The 15,937-nt window shown below is 39.9% G+C and overlaps 1 protein-coding gene across 1 annotated transcript; it reads right to left on the bottom strand.

Moving 5' to 3' along the window:
- Nucleotides 1-4,276: 4,276 nt before the first annotated feature.
- FBXO7 (F-box protein 7) lies at nucleotides 4,277-15,268 on the bottom strand. Its single transcript, XM_009881981.1, has 9 exons — nucleotides 15,255-15,268; nucleotides 14,247-14,544; nucleotides 11,997-12,224; nucleotides 10,492-10,633; nucleotides 9,232-9,315; nucleotides 8,032-8,124; nucleotides 6,902-7,078; nucleotides 6,177-6,214; nucleotides 4,277-5,799 (listed from the first exon to the last, which is right to left on the bottom strand). The coding sequence occupies exons 1-9, from the start codon at nucleotides 15,266-15,268 to the stop codon at nucleotides 5,395-5,397; spliced, it is 1,479 nt and encodes a 492-aa protein (XP_009880283.1). The 3' UTR covers nucleotides 4,277-5,394.
- Between the last annotated feature and the right edge of the window lie 669 nt (nucleotides 15,269-15,937).

Below are 15,937 nucleotides of genomic sequence, written 5' to 3'. Positions count from 1 at the left end.
CACAAACTAGATTTTATTTTGATTTGTATATAGTCAATACCATCGCTAACTTCCAATTACTGAATCCCTGTTGAGGTTGAGCTAAAAAAAAAAAAAGGCTTATTTCAGAAACAGATGTGCAAAGACAGAGTCAAGAATAAGTACTCATTGACTGATAAAGTGAGCATGCTTGAGCATGGAAATACAGTGAACTGCGGAACTTCACAATACCAACTTTATAAAAAGTCACTTTTCAGAGCAAAACTACATTCAAGTTAAATACAGTACCAGGCATCCATAAGCGCCAAAGATCAAATGAGCAGGTCATCCAGATGGACTACTGGTTTGTTCCAGATCACTCTGCTCATAGCAGATAAAATGTCTCTGTTTCATGCCTTGCATTTATGTCCCCTGCACGTGATTCCTGAATTCTGAGAGAAAAATGTCATGTTCTAACCCTGTAGCCTTAGCTCAAAAATAACCTGAGAAATGGTCCTTCCACACAAAAAACAACTTTGTCCCCTGCCCCTGGAAACACCAGAGTTCATTTTCACAGTTCACACAAATTCCAGACAAAACCCAGTTAAACTCCAAGCACTTTGGTGACTTGGTCACATCTGGCTAAGTATGTCCCCCAGGAACATGCTTAATTAATAGCAGAGTTGATGAAGTGCACATACTTTTGTGCTGAGTGTTCCATAATACCGAATGGACAGGGAGATGGAGTGAAATCCTGTCTCCCTCCTTGAACTCCCATTGACTTCACTGGGGTGATTGCAAAATGAATGCAAGGTGACAAACCTGCAACAGAATAGGAAAACTATCCTTTACAAATAAGATGAGCTGGGGTCCATCCAGAGACACCAAGCCACGGAAGGGCATGTATGGGATTGCCCCAAGCAGGTATAATCCTCCCCAACCACCCCCAAGAATTATTCTTCCAGAGAAGACAGAGATGGCTCTTTGTCAGGTGTGCTTTTCCTCTAAGCCTGCAACACAGAATGAAGCTGTGTATGAGCACATAGAGTAGAACTGGGACATGGCTAAAACCAGGAATGTTACAAGCTACGTTCGCAATTGAAAAAAAAAAAAAAAAACCCTGCGTAAATCAGTGTATATATGCCAATTTCTATCAGCTGAGAACCTACCCCTCGCACCCTGCTAGTTCTATTTAGAACACACCTAATGCAGGCACTAGTCCCCCTCCCACCTCCTCGACTTTTCTTCAAGTTTTGTCACGTACTTTAGTCACAAACTGTGCATACAGCTTCAAGGTCAGACTTTTGGCTTTGTGCTTCCCTGAGCAACTTCACCTCAATGCTCAATGACACTTAGGAATGCCCAGGGAGGCAGGGAAGTCAGTAAGTTAAAAACGTTTGAGCCAATGGCACAGATCTTTGCTGTAACTTAAACACAGAGATCCCCAAAGCAGCAAAAGCAACAGCAGCATTTGCCATCTTGGATCTTATAACTCACTGGTGGGAATAAAGCCAAACAAGCAATTCCTTCCTGCATAGCACCTCTAATGAACATCCAAATCCAATGCAATCATCTGGACCTTGTATGACTTACCCCTGCGCAGGCCTTTACACATCTAATGGCTTCTGTGACCTGTGCACTTTCAGGCAAGTAACAACATAGCTTTTCCAGGTTGGAAGGCTCTCAAGAGACTCATCTGGATCAATGATTTATACCTCAAGTTCAGTATTATAGAACCACCCTATTCCCTGCTGATTTATCTTTTTTTTTTCTTCTCCAGTTCTGTGTTGTCCTTCCAGCTTTGCTAAGCAGTTCACAATGTAGCATCATAAATACATGTCATTATTTGAGAAAAAAGAAAAAAAAAAAAACCAAAACCCAGACCCTGATGTTTTGCAGTCTCCAGGAGCAATAAAACAGTGACAAATGGCCTTGAGCAAGCTCTGTCCCACTGGCAAGAACAACAGCAGATTAACAGGCTCCACTATATGGACAGGAGGTAATACAACCCTGGTGGGAGAGGATTTCCTTCTATAACACTTCCCTCAGCATGGTTTATGCCTTTCTCTACTAAATGGTCACCAGAGATGCAAAGGCAGAAATAAAAGTTTACTACCAGAATCCTCAATTGCTCTATCCCCTGAATCTTTTTGTGTCTCTCTTACCAACACAACCTATACAAAAAATGACAAGTATGGCATGGCCCCATAAGTTGACCCCAATTCATCATTGAAACCACAACAGTTGGATCATTTGCAGATGATGCATTTGAACACAGCAGGGCTGTCCTCCAATGGGCCACAGTAGCAGGACAGCACTGTTGACTTGATATCCAGCAGTAACTCAGATCTCCTCAGTTGCCTACAGCCCTTAGCCATCATCTTTCAAGGGGCAAGTGAACAGAACGGCATCTCCACTCCTCCTATGTCCAGCTTGCAAAAATAAGTAAAAGCAACAGGCACTCTCAACTTAACTTGGTTACTCCTATAGTTCCTGAAAAGTATCTTCAGTTCTATCCACATAAGTGCAACAGAGTCGATTTCCTAAATTAAAACGATGAAACTCTATACTGTGTCCTATAAATGTTCCAACAATACACGTCAATCTACAACCACGATGCTCACATACTAGATGTTGTGGCTAGCAGGAGATTCGCAAATGCATCATCGTATATTCAGGTTATCACCTTTGATGCAGGGTTGCTATTCCAAAATCCCTACAATCTAACAAAGCAGGAGACAGAGGGAATACAAGGGATATATTCTCTGTTTATATGAATGGGGAACTAAGGTATACCCAAGAGGTATTTAGGTACCTAAACATAAGAGCTGAAGTTAGGGGCAGTAACCCAGTTACTTCATCTGGTTGGTTGAAGTTTCATGAATAACATAAAACAGTAAATAGAAAAACTAAGGACAATAGTTCCTTATTTCCAAGTGACTGTTAGAAGCAACCCTAAGAGCGCTGGATACAGATGAACAGTACAGGTAAGAAATGCCCATCTTCAGGCGTTTCATCTTTTGTGATTTCTCTTCTACTGAGTTCATAAATAGCAATGATGCGCATACCTGACTGAGAAGCTGGCAAATAAATAAAATAAGCAGCTAGTTTTCAAATATTTCCTCTGTTTTGTCTTCTAATTTTATATGTTGGTCCTGAGATATTCACTTTATATTTCGTATCATCTTTTATGAATAAAGGGAACTCCTCTTTAGGGAACTTGACAGTTCAGAATAAGTCAGGTTCCTTTATCTTTGGCTCACAATACCTTTACTACAATGTGAAGGAACAATGAAGGCAGGGAAGGAATATCTTCAGAGAACTCAGTGGGGTAGCTGTAAAAAGGTTGAGTTCACTCCTTCAAAAACAAACACTGAAATGACAAAATCCAGGATAAACAGAGCCTGTGGCATCACCGTGGCAGAAGTATGAGGAGGTTGTCTTCATGGCAGAGAGGGCCCAACTCCAGAGCAGCATAGGGCACGCCACCAGAGCAAGCAACGTGACTGTCATGAATGCATTGGTAGCGCAAGTACCATTGGCGCCACAAAATTAACGTATCTCAAACACACAGATCGTTGTTCCCAGAAATAGCTTGAAAAAAGTGAAAAGTTACGATTTTTTTCATCTGTTAAAGCTGTATAACCTTATCTGAATATTAAGTATGCATTTCTGAAGCAGTCATCACAAGGACAAAATAGCGCAAGACCAGCGCAGTGTAGATTTCCCTTTTCCTTTTTTATATAGAAATATAAAGAATCACTGTAAGATCCAAGAGGCCTGACCATACACTTCACTTACGTGGAAATTCTGTTGGAACAAGGCAATTCAACCACTCCAGGCAAATGTGAAAAATTAAGGCTAATCTTGGTATTGAAGGGAAAGTACTGTCCCCAGACTCTGTAAATACATACTCTTAGGTGTTTAATTATGGCAGGATTTGCACTGGTATGCCATTGCTGTGAATTAAAAGAGAAGAAAGAAGCAATACAACTTTTGACAGCAAAATAAAGTATTATATTTTACTTCCACTGGAGTTAATGGCAAAACTTCCTGACCCTACTGAAGTCAGCTGATTTTATACAAAACAAGAAGATGAATCACTGAAATACCACCTGAAACAGCACGTAAGTATTACTGATTAAATAGGTTGTATTTAACAGGAAATGTCATTCCATTTCCACTGCTGGAATTTCAAAAAGATTTTAGAAAATAATATCAGCTGTCACAACAGTCATCAGTACCATTTACATGTATAGAAACACTGAGATCAATCCATCTTAAAAAAATATGTAAGAAATCAAAAGTTCTAGCAAAGTTTAGTCATTCCAGTCTTCCTTTAATTGAGCTCCAGCATCAGCCTGCAGATGTCATCAGGAGACTTTAACAGTGGTCTTGTTAGTTGCTCATTAGTTAATAAGACAACACTTGAAAGGTGCTCATAACATGCTACGACATATTTCCTCTTGGCAAGATGTATTTTGATACTTAAGTAACAGAATTAAATGGAATTTACTGCAGTAAGGTAAGAATTCATTCTGCTTCTCCTGCTGTGATCCCATTTCCACTGCAACCAGGTCAACCTATTTAATTCCTTAAGTAAACTAGGCAGGAGGAAATATTTATTTTTGCACCAGTTTTAGTTCACACACAGTAAATGCAGCCATGTACTACAGCTCCTTATTTGTAAAGTCAAGGAGAAAGACAAAAGTTTTGCTGCTGGTTCTTTGTAAAATTGCTCTGCTTCTGTTCAGACTTCCGAGTTGCACTGTAGCATGACTTTACTCAGTTGTTTGTAAAATGATTTGTGTTCTAATATTTCCATTGTAAAGAAAATCCCTTCCCTGTATTCTTTGTGTATTAAGTAACAATACAAAAATGCTTTTTACCTAATAAAACATCAAAGGAAAAACGAAATGTCATCTTTGAAAATTTCTACAAACTCACATCTACCGTAACAGTGGTAGTATCCTGTTCTACATGGAACATGGTAGATTTTTTTGCTAATAATTATTAGCCAGGTAGATTTTAAACATCATTTTTTCCTGGCAATTTAATAAAACTCTTCAAATAAGACAGACAAGTATAGGGTTTGTACTTAAGGTGCTCTTTATCTGATGCAGCAAGTGTTTGGCCGGTATCCTTCTGGTCTCCAAGTAGCACTTCACAGATGATTAAGGGCAAGGCCAGGGGGGAAGCAGAACAAACTGTTCTAAATTGTAGCTCTTCGTGAGACAGACCCTAGTGCCAGGTGGTAAGTGCAGTACTACCAGAGCGTAAAACAAACCCAGCCTTTGTGGTTGACACATTACCATGCACACATGTTCTTGCCACAATCTGAAGAGAAGGTAGAGGTTAGTGCCTGGGATTTGCAATTTCCTGCAGTTAGAAAGCAAGCTCAGGGACTAGAAAACTCACTGAAGGAAAAAGCAGCCATCAAATGAATGCACGGCGAATGTCCATGGGGCGGCCCCGGCAGGGTCTAGGTGGAAACCTGTCATTGGGACCAGCTCGTCCTGGAAGTATAGGGTTTGCTCCAGGTAAGGAACCAATTGGGTCAAAATGCGGTCTGAATGGAGGAAACTGGCCTGGTGCTTCTCCTGGGCCAGGAATGAGTGAGTTAATTGGGTCGCCAACATACGGAAGTGTTGGTCGCTCATCGTATTCTCCACCAATGATCATTGGGGGATAAATTGGGTTTGATGGGAATGGGTTGGGAGGAAAGGGATTAGGATAGAACGGGTTGGGATGAAAGGGGATTGGATGAGGTGTAGGGGGCAGAAACATCATGTGCCTCCATCTCAGGGCCTCCTTCTTCTGTTTCAGCTTTTTCTTGTATAGCTGCAGACAGAAACAAAGGCATTTTAAAGCTCTATAAGTGGGTTGTGTTCCACCTTCAGCAATTGCATTCAGTTCTGCAGCACTTCTCAGAAAAGCACTCCTCGCCAGTCTGAAAACCCAGAACAGCAACTCCCTTGCCTGCCAAAGACCAAACACAGCATCTCTGAAAGACCAATAACCCATGATTTGGGCACGCACCATGTAACTCGTTGATGCTGTTTTTTCCTACTCTGACCAAACACAACGTGTGTATACAGAACATCACACTTTTAAACTAAAATTTAACTGAAGTTACTGCCTCCAAAAGTCTATACTTCATTCTCAAATTAGCCCGTGGAAACTAACTGCAGAGAGATTATATAAAAAAAGTCACCTACTTCTTTCCAATCTGTGTCACGAGGCCTTGCAATAGGATCTACAAAGAGAAGCAAACAATTAAGAAAAGCAATTTACTTTATTTTTAAGTAGCATTCACACCACAGATGCACACAGTTTTGTTGAAACTTGCAGAAGAATCAAGAGATGAAAAAACACTTTTGTTCAATACATTTTTCATAAAGATCACGCATCTTAAAAAATATAAGGCTCCAGGACCATTCAATAGGTAATCTACTCACACACCCATTCTAAGTAAAGCATCCTCTACAAAAATTACTGAATAAATAGAGAAATCCTAGAAACACTGTCCTCATCTTTGACGTCTGACAGCACTTCCCTTCATCACCTTATTTCTTCAATCTCTTGCGAGAAATTATAGTGGCAATCTCTCTTCACTCCACTTCCTAATATCTGCAATAGCCAGTACACCAAGGTAGCCACGGATACAGAGGAAAACAAGGAAAGTCTGTACCACACAATGGGAAGAATTCTGTGGTCCATCAGTAATGGCTCAGGAGATTGTCATCTGTTTTCCTGGCAGAAAACTGCGCATCCACCTGAATTGCACCTGACCAACTGTACTGGTTAGCATCACGAATGACTGCATTTACTCAGTGTTTAAAAATCAGAAGCGGTTGCCCGAGGAGCCTCTCATCAAAATCTGTCAGACTTAATCCCTCTGTTCACATGAGAACATAATTAGAAAAACATGTCTCAACATTACCTCGGAAATCCCGCAGATACATAAACCTCCATAGAAGCTGGTCATTTGAAGCTGTGTAAAGATCACGGCAAACAGCAGAAAGAGAGATGAGTGAACGGACATCCAGAAGTCTGAAAATCCGAAGCTTAAGCTCAAGAGGAAGGACCACTAACCCAAACACATCTGGCAAGTTCAGAGCTACAAAGTGGAGAAAATAGAATCATTACCTAAGCGGTGCAGAGTTTACTTGATCTCTAAAGACTGTAAAAGAAAGAACGAACACTATAATCTTTCCCTTAAATCATTTCCCTTTGATGCCTGAGTTACACCACTTTTCCCAGAAAGTACTGTGATGTGACTTCTCATACAGTTGCAAGAGATCTGTTTTAAGTACATTTACTGAGCACACAAAATAGGGCAAATGGCACTTTATACTGACCACTATTGGCCACTAAGCCTAAGAAACATTCCACACACCTAACTATAGGCTACACAACAAAGGAATACATAAAGGAAAAAAGACCTGCCCGATTTCATAAGCCCACAAAAACCACATTAAATACAGAGCACATGCTTCACATAAAACCTTCCCGCACTGAAGTCTGAAGGGAATTCCATTCAATAGTCTTCAGTATACAAAGCTGAGACCTTTTATGGCAATATCTACGCAGTGAAAGCCTGGCTTCCTACTGCTTCACAAACACCAGCTTGGGTTACTTCCTACCATCCTGTCCAAGCCCTCAATGACCAGTTACAGAGACCATTCCTGGGGCTAGCCTTCCAAATATGATGCTATATAAATTTTTCTGCTTTGACAAGTAAATGGATCAAAAATACAGAACTACTGCCACAAAATTATCGTGGTAAGATTTTCTCATCACTAAGTGTGGAAAACACTCACTCCAGTCTCTTAATTTTTAATTGCTCTAGTCTCACTTAAAACCAGGAATTTATCATTATGTTAACATTTTCTGAGATACAAAGATTACCTTAATTTCTTTAGAATGTATAAATTACTTCATGCTTACTCTTTATATACCCATCACTGAACAGCTGTTTCTAACATTTTTCTTTCAAGGCTTCAGATAGACCCCCTTCCTTCCATCCTCAAAAATGAAGTACCATCTCCAATTGTAAATATATTCTCTCACCTTGACGGGCAGCAGCCAGAAGAGAGTAAACCAGCTGGTCTTTAAAGAGACGGGATAATTTCTGAAGGTCTTTGTAAACACCTGCAACCTTTTCTATCAAACAAGAAAGGTAAAAAGCTTAACTTCAGGAGGTTATAATGCAAAAATTATATAAAAGCAGAACAATTACAGTTTTCTTATATGCAGAACTGTAATCTGCATGTAATCTTGATGGGAGCAGCTCTGTAACAATCATGCAATAAGTAATTCATCAACAAACTACAGACCAGTTCTACAGTCAGACTAGGCTTTCCTTTGGCCGTAGAAGGCACCATTAAGAAAAATACTTAAGTTCTTCAGAAACAAACTGACTCGCCAGCTATCAGAGCTTCCTTTGTCAGATTTTAAAGCTCCTGTGTAACATGCACCTATGTTGTAAATGTCTGCAATATTCATTTTTCTGACAGGAATGTTTCTCCATTCTGTTCTCTGAAGAAAGAGGAGCCAGAAGACTCTACCGTTATATCGGACACGCTTCAGTGCTCAGTTATCCTTCTAAAGCCTTTCAACTAGACTTGAATATCAGCAACTGGGGCTACCCAGGACACAGTGTAGGACACCAAGTCAGCCTCAACTGCCAACAAAGCAGTTCATATACTTCAGAGAACAAAAGGCTAGTCAGGTCTGTGCTTGCAAGGATCCACATCTATCTGCCTTTCTCTCCTCCCCCGCCTTAGTTTTCCCTCCAATTTTGGCATTCTGGAGAGAGCTATGTGGTCAGCACGTGTTTTGTGACAAAAAGAATATAACACTTACGGTGCCACAACAAGAGTCTAAGTACCATCAGCCTCTGAAGTCTTGAACTGCCAGGCAGAAAGGGGGTATAATCCAGTATTACTGTCCCAGAGATTCACACATACGCTTAGGTCCTCATAAGTAACAGGCATATATGGGCCAAAGGATGACTCAGGTTTTGCAAGGTTCTTTCCTTACACTGCTAATCCAAGAAATTCAAGTTGTTTTAACAGCAAAATGTGAGTAAATGTCTAAACCCTGAATTCGTTTTAAGACAAAGCTATGACTAACCTAAACAGTAACCACATTTTTATTCTTTTTTGCTATTCTGTAGCTATTCAGTCCTCTACTGAACTATACTTTTACCCACTGTGTCACTTCTTTACTTTTCAGTTTACTACTATGAAAATCATAGCTCAATCATACCTGGGTCTTGAAAGCAAACAAAGGATGCTGGCAATAGCTGTATTCTCTTAACACCTTTAATCTCTTTGTTGATTTTTAATGTTGCTGCAAATATAAGAAGAAATAAATTTCAAAATTTAAAACACATTGAGAGATGACAAAGACCACTTCATTACTGACTTACCCTTCAGAGGTGTTTTACTTTCCTCCCTTTCCAGATCACCTCAAGGAAAACACCCAGCTATAGCAAGCAGCTAGACAAATAATAAACTCATAAAAATAAAATGGATCTTAAAACAGCAGGGAATAAACAAAGATCTTGGTGACAGAAACCAAGCATTGCCTTCAACAATTCTATCACGTGGAAAGAGATGTAGCACAGCTAAAAGAAAGCTATTATTATAACCCAGTCATTAAACTAGAAAAAGACCCTACAAGCTTGCTGTATGCATGGTAGTTGTAACACTCTCCTAAACCTAACCTTAACCTGAATTGGTTAAAACATTTGATCAGAATGTGTACGCGTTCTGAGAAAACATATGTGCTTATACAAGTCTGCATAGTCAGTTACAAGTTTTACAGATAAACATAAAAATTTTTATCAGGTATCTTGAAAATAGCATCAAGTCCCAACTTAATATTGGTTCTGCAAAAATGTGGAATTGCTCAAATGGTAAATAAAATATGAAAAAGAAAGAACAAAAAAAAAAAAAACCAAACAAAAGGACCTCCTAAAAACCACCAAGTGATACGTAAGTTGCTTCAAAAAATTAGACTTCCCTAAATTTTCTGGACTGAATAGCTTAAACAAAATACAATTTTTGAGACCACAGTTGAACTGTTAGTGTGCTACAGGAAAGATAATACATTAAAGCTAAAGAATACTTAGTCTGGAAGTTGTTTATAAGTCTTGCAAAGAACATGAGACAAGACAAAATATTGTAGCTGGGGCAAATCTACCTCTCAAGTGTTTAGCAACATATACCAAAGTTCCTATGAAATGAGACAAGAAACAGATTCCTACAGTACTGCAAAGAAAAGGCCAGCTGAATCCCCTAAGCATTGATCTCTTCTGATTAGAGGGAAAGAAACAGTTAACATGGAGACAGGAAATGCCAAGAATATTCAGCATCAGGAAGTGGCATCTCTTGTACCTCAGCTACCTGGATAATTAAGGTGCAGTTCTAAATAGAGTGAACCAAAGGACAGTTAAGTTTTCTCTTGCTAAACAATGGTGATATTTAGCAATGTGCTTCCAGGACAAAAACTTGACTAACTTACCATTAATAGCAACAAGATCTCCCAAAGGCACACAAGTCAAACCAGCAGAACCTTCTTCACAAAGGGGATGTGTGTACTGCAGCTTATAAACACCATTCCCTCTCCATTTCTCTGGCATAGACACTGCCTTGGCTTCTGTCCCCTAAAAATACACAGAGATAACAAAGCCATGCTTTAGGAACATACTGAGACTAAGGGGTGAAAAAAAAGAATTAAAAGTTGGGAATTAATAGAATGCTGCTTGCAAATCTTAGTTTAGTCACAATGCGCATTATGACACAGACTGTAACTGCATGATTACATACTATTTTCCCCAAGACTAACAGCAATTCTAAGGAGAAGTTTAGTAATTTTTTGTCCTGTCCCAGTTTCTAACAAGGAAGGTCGTTCAGTGAGCAGACTCACACCTATTTCTTTGAGACATGTACTTCATTCTGTCATTTATTCCAGCATTCTGACAACTCTTGCATGTACGTTAATTTACTGCATGAAAAACATGTTATTGCACCTTTTCTGTGAAGTTACAACATCTGACAGGGCTTGAAGAATCATAGCCTGAAATCCATTCAAAAATCTGAATGGACTAACAGTTTTTCCTTTCAATTCCAGCATGAAAACGCTCAGATGGAATCCCAGAGGGGGGACACAACATAATCACAAGCACAAATAGAGTCTCTCTGTTTCTTCTTAAATCTGCACAACAATCATCTTCCCTACTTCCAAGCTCACTGACTGACATAAACAAACCTTCTTCCCAGGGGCAAATGTATTCTTCAGACAGTATTTCAGGTAACAGAAATGCAATTAACTTAGCAGATTTCTTAAACTTGTATTGGTCAACCAGACACCTAAACTGACCCCCTATATGTGCTCAGTTAGCCTCACCACAAGAAAAAAAACATGAGAATTTAAACACCTTCCCTGGGAACAAATGTGGGGGTTTTTGCTTAGTCAGCCACATACTAGTAAACATACAATGCAAATCTGAAAATCTAAAGGGAAAAGGTGAATTCATACCTTGTACAAGTTAGATACCTCTGTAGGTTAGTGGAACCAAAGCCTAACTGAACTCAGCTGAAGTAAATACGGAATTGGAGACAACACTTTGGCAGACCTAGACCATTTGAATGGGATACATTTGAGATGGTACTAATGCTTAAGGCAGCTCTTCAACAAGTGCTACAGTCTAAGCACATGTACACAATCTCGACAGCAGAAAGCAGAAACAGGAGGTATCAGCTGGATCCCAGTGAGGCTGGGAAGAAACTGAAAGAAACACAAGGACGGGCCTCTTCTCTCACATCTAAAAGCTGCTCTAGTCTTTAGCCTTAAGGCTTACTGGTCAGGGAAATTAGAGAAGCTGATGCTTCAGCAGCCCCTGCTGCTGACTGACATATACTAAGCTAGAATTGGCCCTTCAGATGCATCTTGTATCACACATTCCCATTATATTCCACAGCTTTCTTATACCGACCAAGAAATTTGCTGATTAGTTATGCACCTACCTGAGGTACGTAGCCTGTCTCCATCATGAGAAGATGTACCAGAACAATCAAGGCATCAGTGGCACTGGTACACTCAGCAGAAAGGTAGAGCATCTCTAAGGAATGTGGTATTTCACCATCAGCAGCTTCACTGCACAGCATGGGTTCGGAGGGATAGGAACCTGTACCTTCTTCCAGGTCAACATCTTCTGGGACTAATCCAGAAGGAAATTCTAGGCTGGATCCTGCCTTCAAGGGAAAGCAAAAACATACCTTAATTCGGAAAATTGCACCTCTACATACATCAGTATTACTCATCTGCTTATTCCAGTCCTCACAGGCACCAAGTCTAAAAGAGCATCTGTCTTTCCTTTAGTGACCAGCCCAGCCCAAACCACACCACGACAACTCACTTCTCATGCAAATTGTACAGATTCATTACATCTCCATTTTCTAGCATCCCAACTGGAGACTGGGATTATAAACACAGCTTCTATAATTTTTGATATTTATAATGCAAGCCCTTCATAAAAGGGTCTGTCATTTGATTGCATATACTACTCGAAGACAAAGTGATAATATATTAAACGTTCATCAGAATTTTCACAACATACACAGGAATAATTTACTCACTTCAGTACCACCATTTATTTAAATATAGCTAACATGCATGGCAAGTAATCAAAATGATAACTCGGACTGCTTAGAAACAAAATAGGCCTAAATAGCTGGGAAAAAAAAGTCATCAACGGAGTATATCTGCTGACACTTGACAAGCACTGTGGTTTTATTGTGGCTTCCTTTCTTCTACCAAAATCACAGAATATTATTACGTTAAGTGATAGAACTAGTCAGACACATTAAAAAAAAAAAAAAGTCGTGAATGAAAACTATAAGCAGATTTACCAAAGGAAAGGGTCAGGAGAGGGAAAAAAAGTTCTAAAGGAGCTGTAGCTACTTCTCCTCCACATCCATGCCCAATGGCAAGAGACGCCCTTAAGTTTGTATGAGACTGGTGTGGCCATCCACCCACGGAATGTCCCTTCTCTCATCAACAGCAATGCACATAGTCCCGGTTTCAGACTTCTAGAGCTCTTCTACAATGACACTTAGTTGCTTAGAAATTTTCCTGCCATCTTCCTCCAAAATTGTGGTGAAGATGTGTGAATCTTTCACCTTGCCTTTGAATATTAAATAAATGTGAAACAGATACTTTTGCACAGCTTATTATGGTCTGACTGACACACATAAGGAGCTTGCATGCCCACAGCACCATCTAAGGATTATTGCTCCTGACAAGAATCAATGAGACAATGGTCAAACTACATTTGTTTTCACTACTTACAGTTCTTTTTATCCTAAATCTTAATTTTCATACGTTAAAATAGTATTTGTAAAAGACCACTAATCCATATTCCTCATACAAAGGTTGCATAAAGGAACATTTTATATTTGAAATTAGTTCCAAAACAAAAAACTACTTGCTTTGAAAGAATGTTAGAAGACAATTTCTTCCCAGCTTCTCATGCTCCTGCCTAAAAAGGACAGGATTGCATAATGAAATAGACCATGGCACTAGGCTGTACCTGCAGAGTCTCCTCCAGGGAGACTCCACTGACCACAAGACCCAGCAGTTGGTGGGAGCTGTTATCTGCTTAACTACTGCATGTGCTGTCACACAGAAAACAAACCACTGAGTAATATGCAAAAAACATGCCTATTAGCTGCGTGAAGCATTCAGGATCATACAGATGTACATCTATGAAGCATGAGGCAGGAGTTATCACAGCAACACAACCTCCATGTACAAGACAGACAGGTATTACTCTATAGCAGGGTGTCAAATATAGGGAACTGTTATCACCTATTAGAAAGGAACTGTGCACTCATCTTGTGAGTGGTGTTTCTCACAGGCAGTGTCTGTTGCATTTGTTCAGTACCTCGAATCAGTTTCCTCAAGAAGACAGCACTGAGGCAGGTGAGAAACACACCCCTAACCTCCTTATGGAAAGTGCATGTTCCAGCAAAAACATTCAATCCTGTAAAAACGTCAGACCTGAAACATCACATCGTCTCTGAACTAGCTTCTGTGTCACAGCTAATATACAATGAACAGAGACAAATTTTCACCCAAATTACTGGCTATATATCAGACAAGTATAAGGAGCCAAATATTCTGAAGAGATTCTACGCTATATAGTTCACCAACTGACACAACAAGGTATCTTCTTTTTTGCCTGGTGTTGTACACGGCAATTCTCATGTACTTACCCTCTCATCACTCTTTTGAACTTCCACCTGAGCTTTCTCGTTGTCAGACTGATCACTCTGCCCCTCTACTTTTGGACTGTTGCCCTGACTTTTGCTGGGGGTCAAGGTGGACGGCTCATGACCATTTTGAAGTGGGGGAGGAGTAGAAGGAGGAGGAGGTAGGTTGGGTTGTCCATCTGCTTCTTGTAGTAATAAGCATATCAAATCACCAGAAACAATTCCATATGAAGCTAAGGTCTTCTGATCTTCTGTAAGAGCATCTTTTCTATTCAATGTTATTGAAAACTCAGTATCAGAACTGCAAAATAGAAAAAAAGTAAGGAAACATGGTTGGCTGCACCTGGGTAACTGCACACAGAGCTAGAGTTAGAAATGCATACTGCACGCTACAATAGCACTATGCCATGGGTTTTAATCAATTAATAGTTAGCTATATATTAAAGGAAGAGTGAGGAAAGAAATATGGTCTGAAACTATTTCCCCCATGTTTCTCTCCAAGTACATTTTAAGTAGCCGTAGCTGCTTGGTAGGTATAACTTCATTTACAGTAATCGCTCATAAAACAGTTATGAAAGAAAGCAAACAAATGCCCTCCAAATTAGAAGATCTCACACCTAGCAAAACAAGCTATAAATAAACTACTGGCTGAGATTATTTAAAAACAAGAGAGTGTTGCAGACCCAACCATCTTTCTTTCTCATTAAGCAAAACATTCATTTCAAAAGGTCAGCAGCTGCCCTACAGCATGCTAGGTGCAAATGAGAGTAATAAGAAAAGATGCCTCAGGTCAAGCACTTACAAAAAAATGCAAACAGAAATGAAACTGGTTAGCAGGGAAGCAGCTATCCAGTATCAGCTGTGAAACACACCCACTATGGCAAGACAAGCAGTAACTTCAGATTTCACCTGCTCACACTGCTATGCAGCACAGTGCAGTGCTATCAAATGTGTGCTTCACCAGTGAAACATTAGTACATCACACCTAATTAAAAGTTTGTGAATACAAACCCTTTAGCCACCATCAGAGCCCCTTCTGTAGGCGTTTCTTAAATTGATTTTGCAGACTTTACTCTCCTATACAGGCTGCCATGAGTTCTTCATAGATAAAGCATTTATGAAATTTAAACCCAGAGATTCTCCAAGAAGCCTGCAAAACTATAAAACTGACTCCCTACAAAAATTTTTGTAATGTAAAGGCCACATGGAAATTTAAGTCAGCTCTGACTGAGCTGCAATCCATGTTTCACAGCTGAGCATTTCCCAAAGAACTTTCCTGTTCTGCACTGAACAGCCAGGAAGCAAAACTCATTCGAAGCCGCAGTGACTTGCTACCCTATCCCCAGTGCTGCCGCAAGGCCTGTTGGAAGGAATCATAGACTCATAGAATCGTTTTGGTTCAAAGAGACCTTTAAGATCATGAGGTCCAACTGTTAACCTGGCACTGCCAAGTTACCACTAAACCACATCCCTAAGCATTATATCTACCTCCAGGGATGGTGATTCCACTATTCCTCTGTTCCAATGCTTGATAACACTTCCAGTGAAATTTTTTCCCAATATCCAATCTAAACCTCCCCTGGTGCAACTTGAGGCCATTTCCTCTTGTCCTATCACTTGTTACTAGTGAGAAAAGACCGACCCCCACCTCACTACGACCTCCTTTCAGGTAGTTGTAGAGAGCGATAAGGTCT

The sequence above is a fragment of the Charadrius vociferus genome, unplaced genomic scaffold (assembly GCF_000708025.1).
Source record: "Charadrius vociferus isolate BGI_N301 unplaced genomic scaffold, ASM70802v2 scaffold883, whole genome shotgun sequence".
In the NCBI taxonomy this organism is placed as follows: Eukaryota; Metazoa; Chordata; class Aves; order Charadriiformes; family Charadriidae; genus Charadrius; species Charadrius vociferus.
The sequence above is the reverse complement of the archived record's forward strand: the minus strand, read 5'-3'. Positions and strand labels throughout refer to the sequence as shown.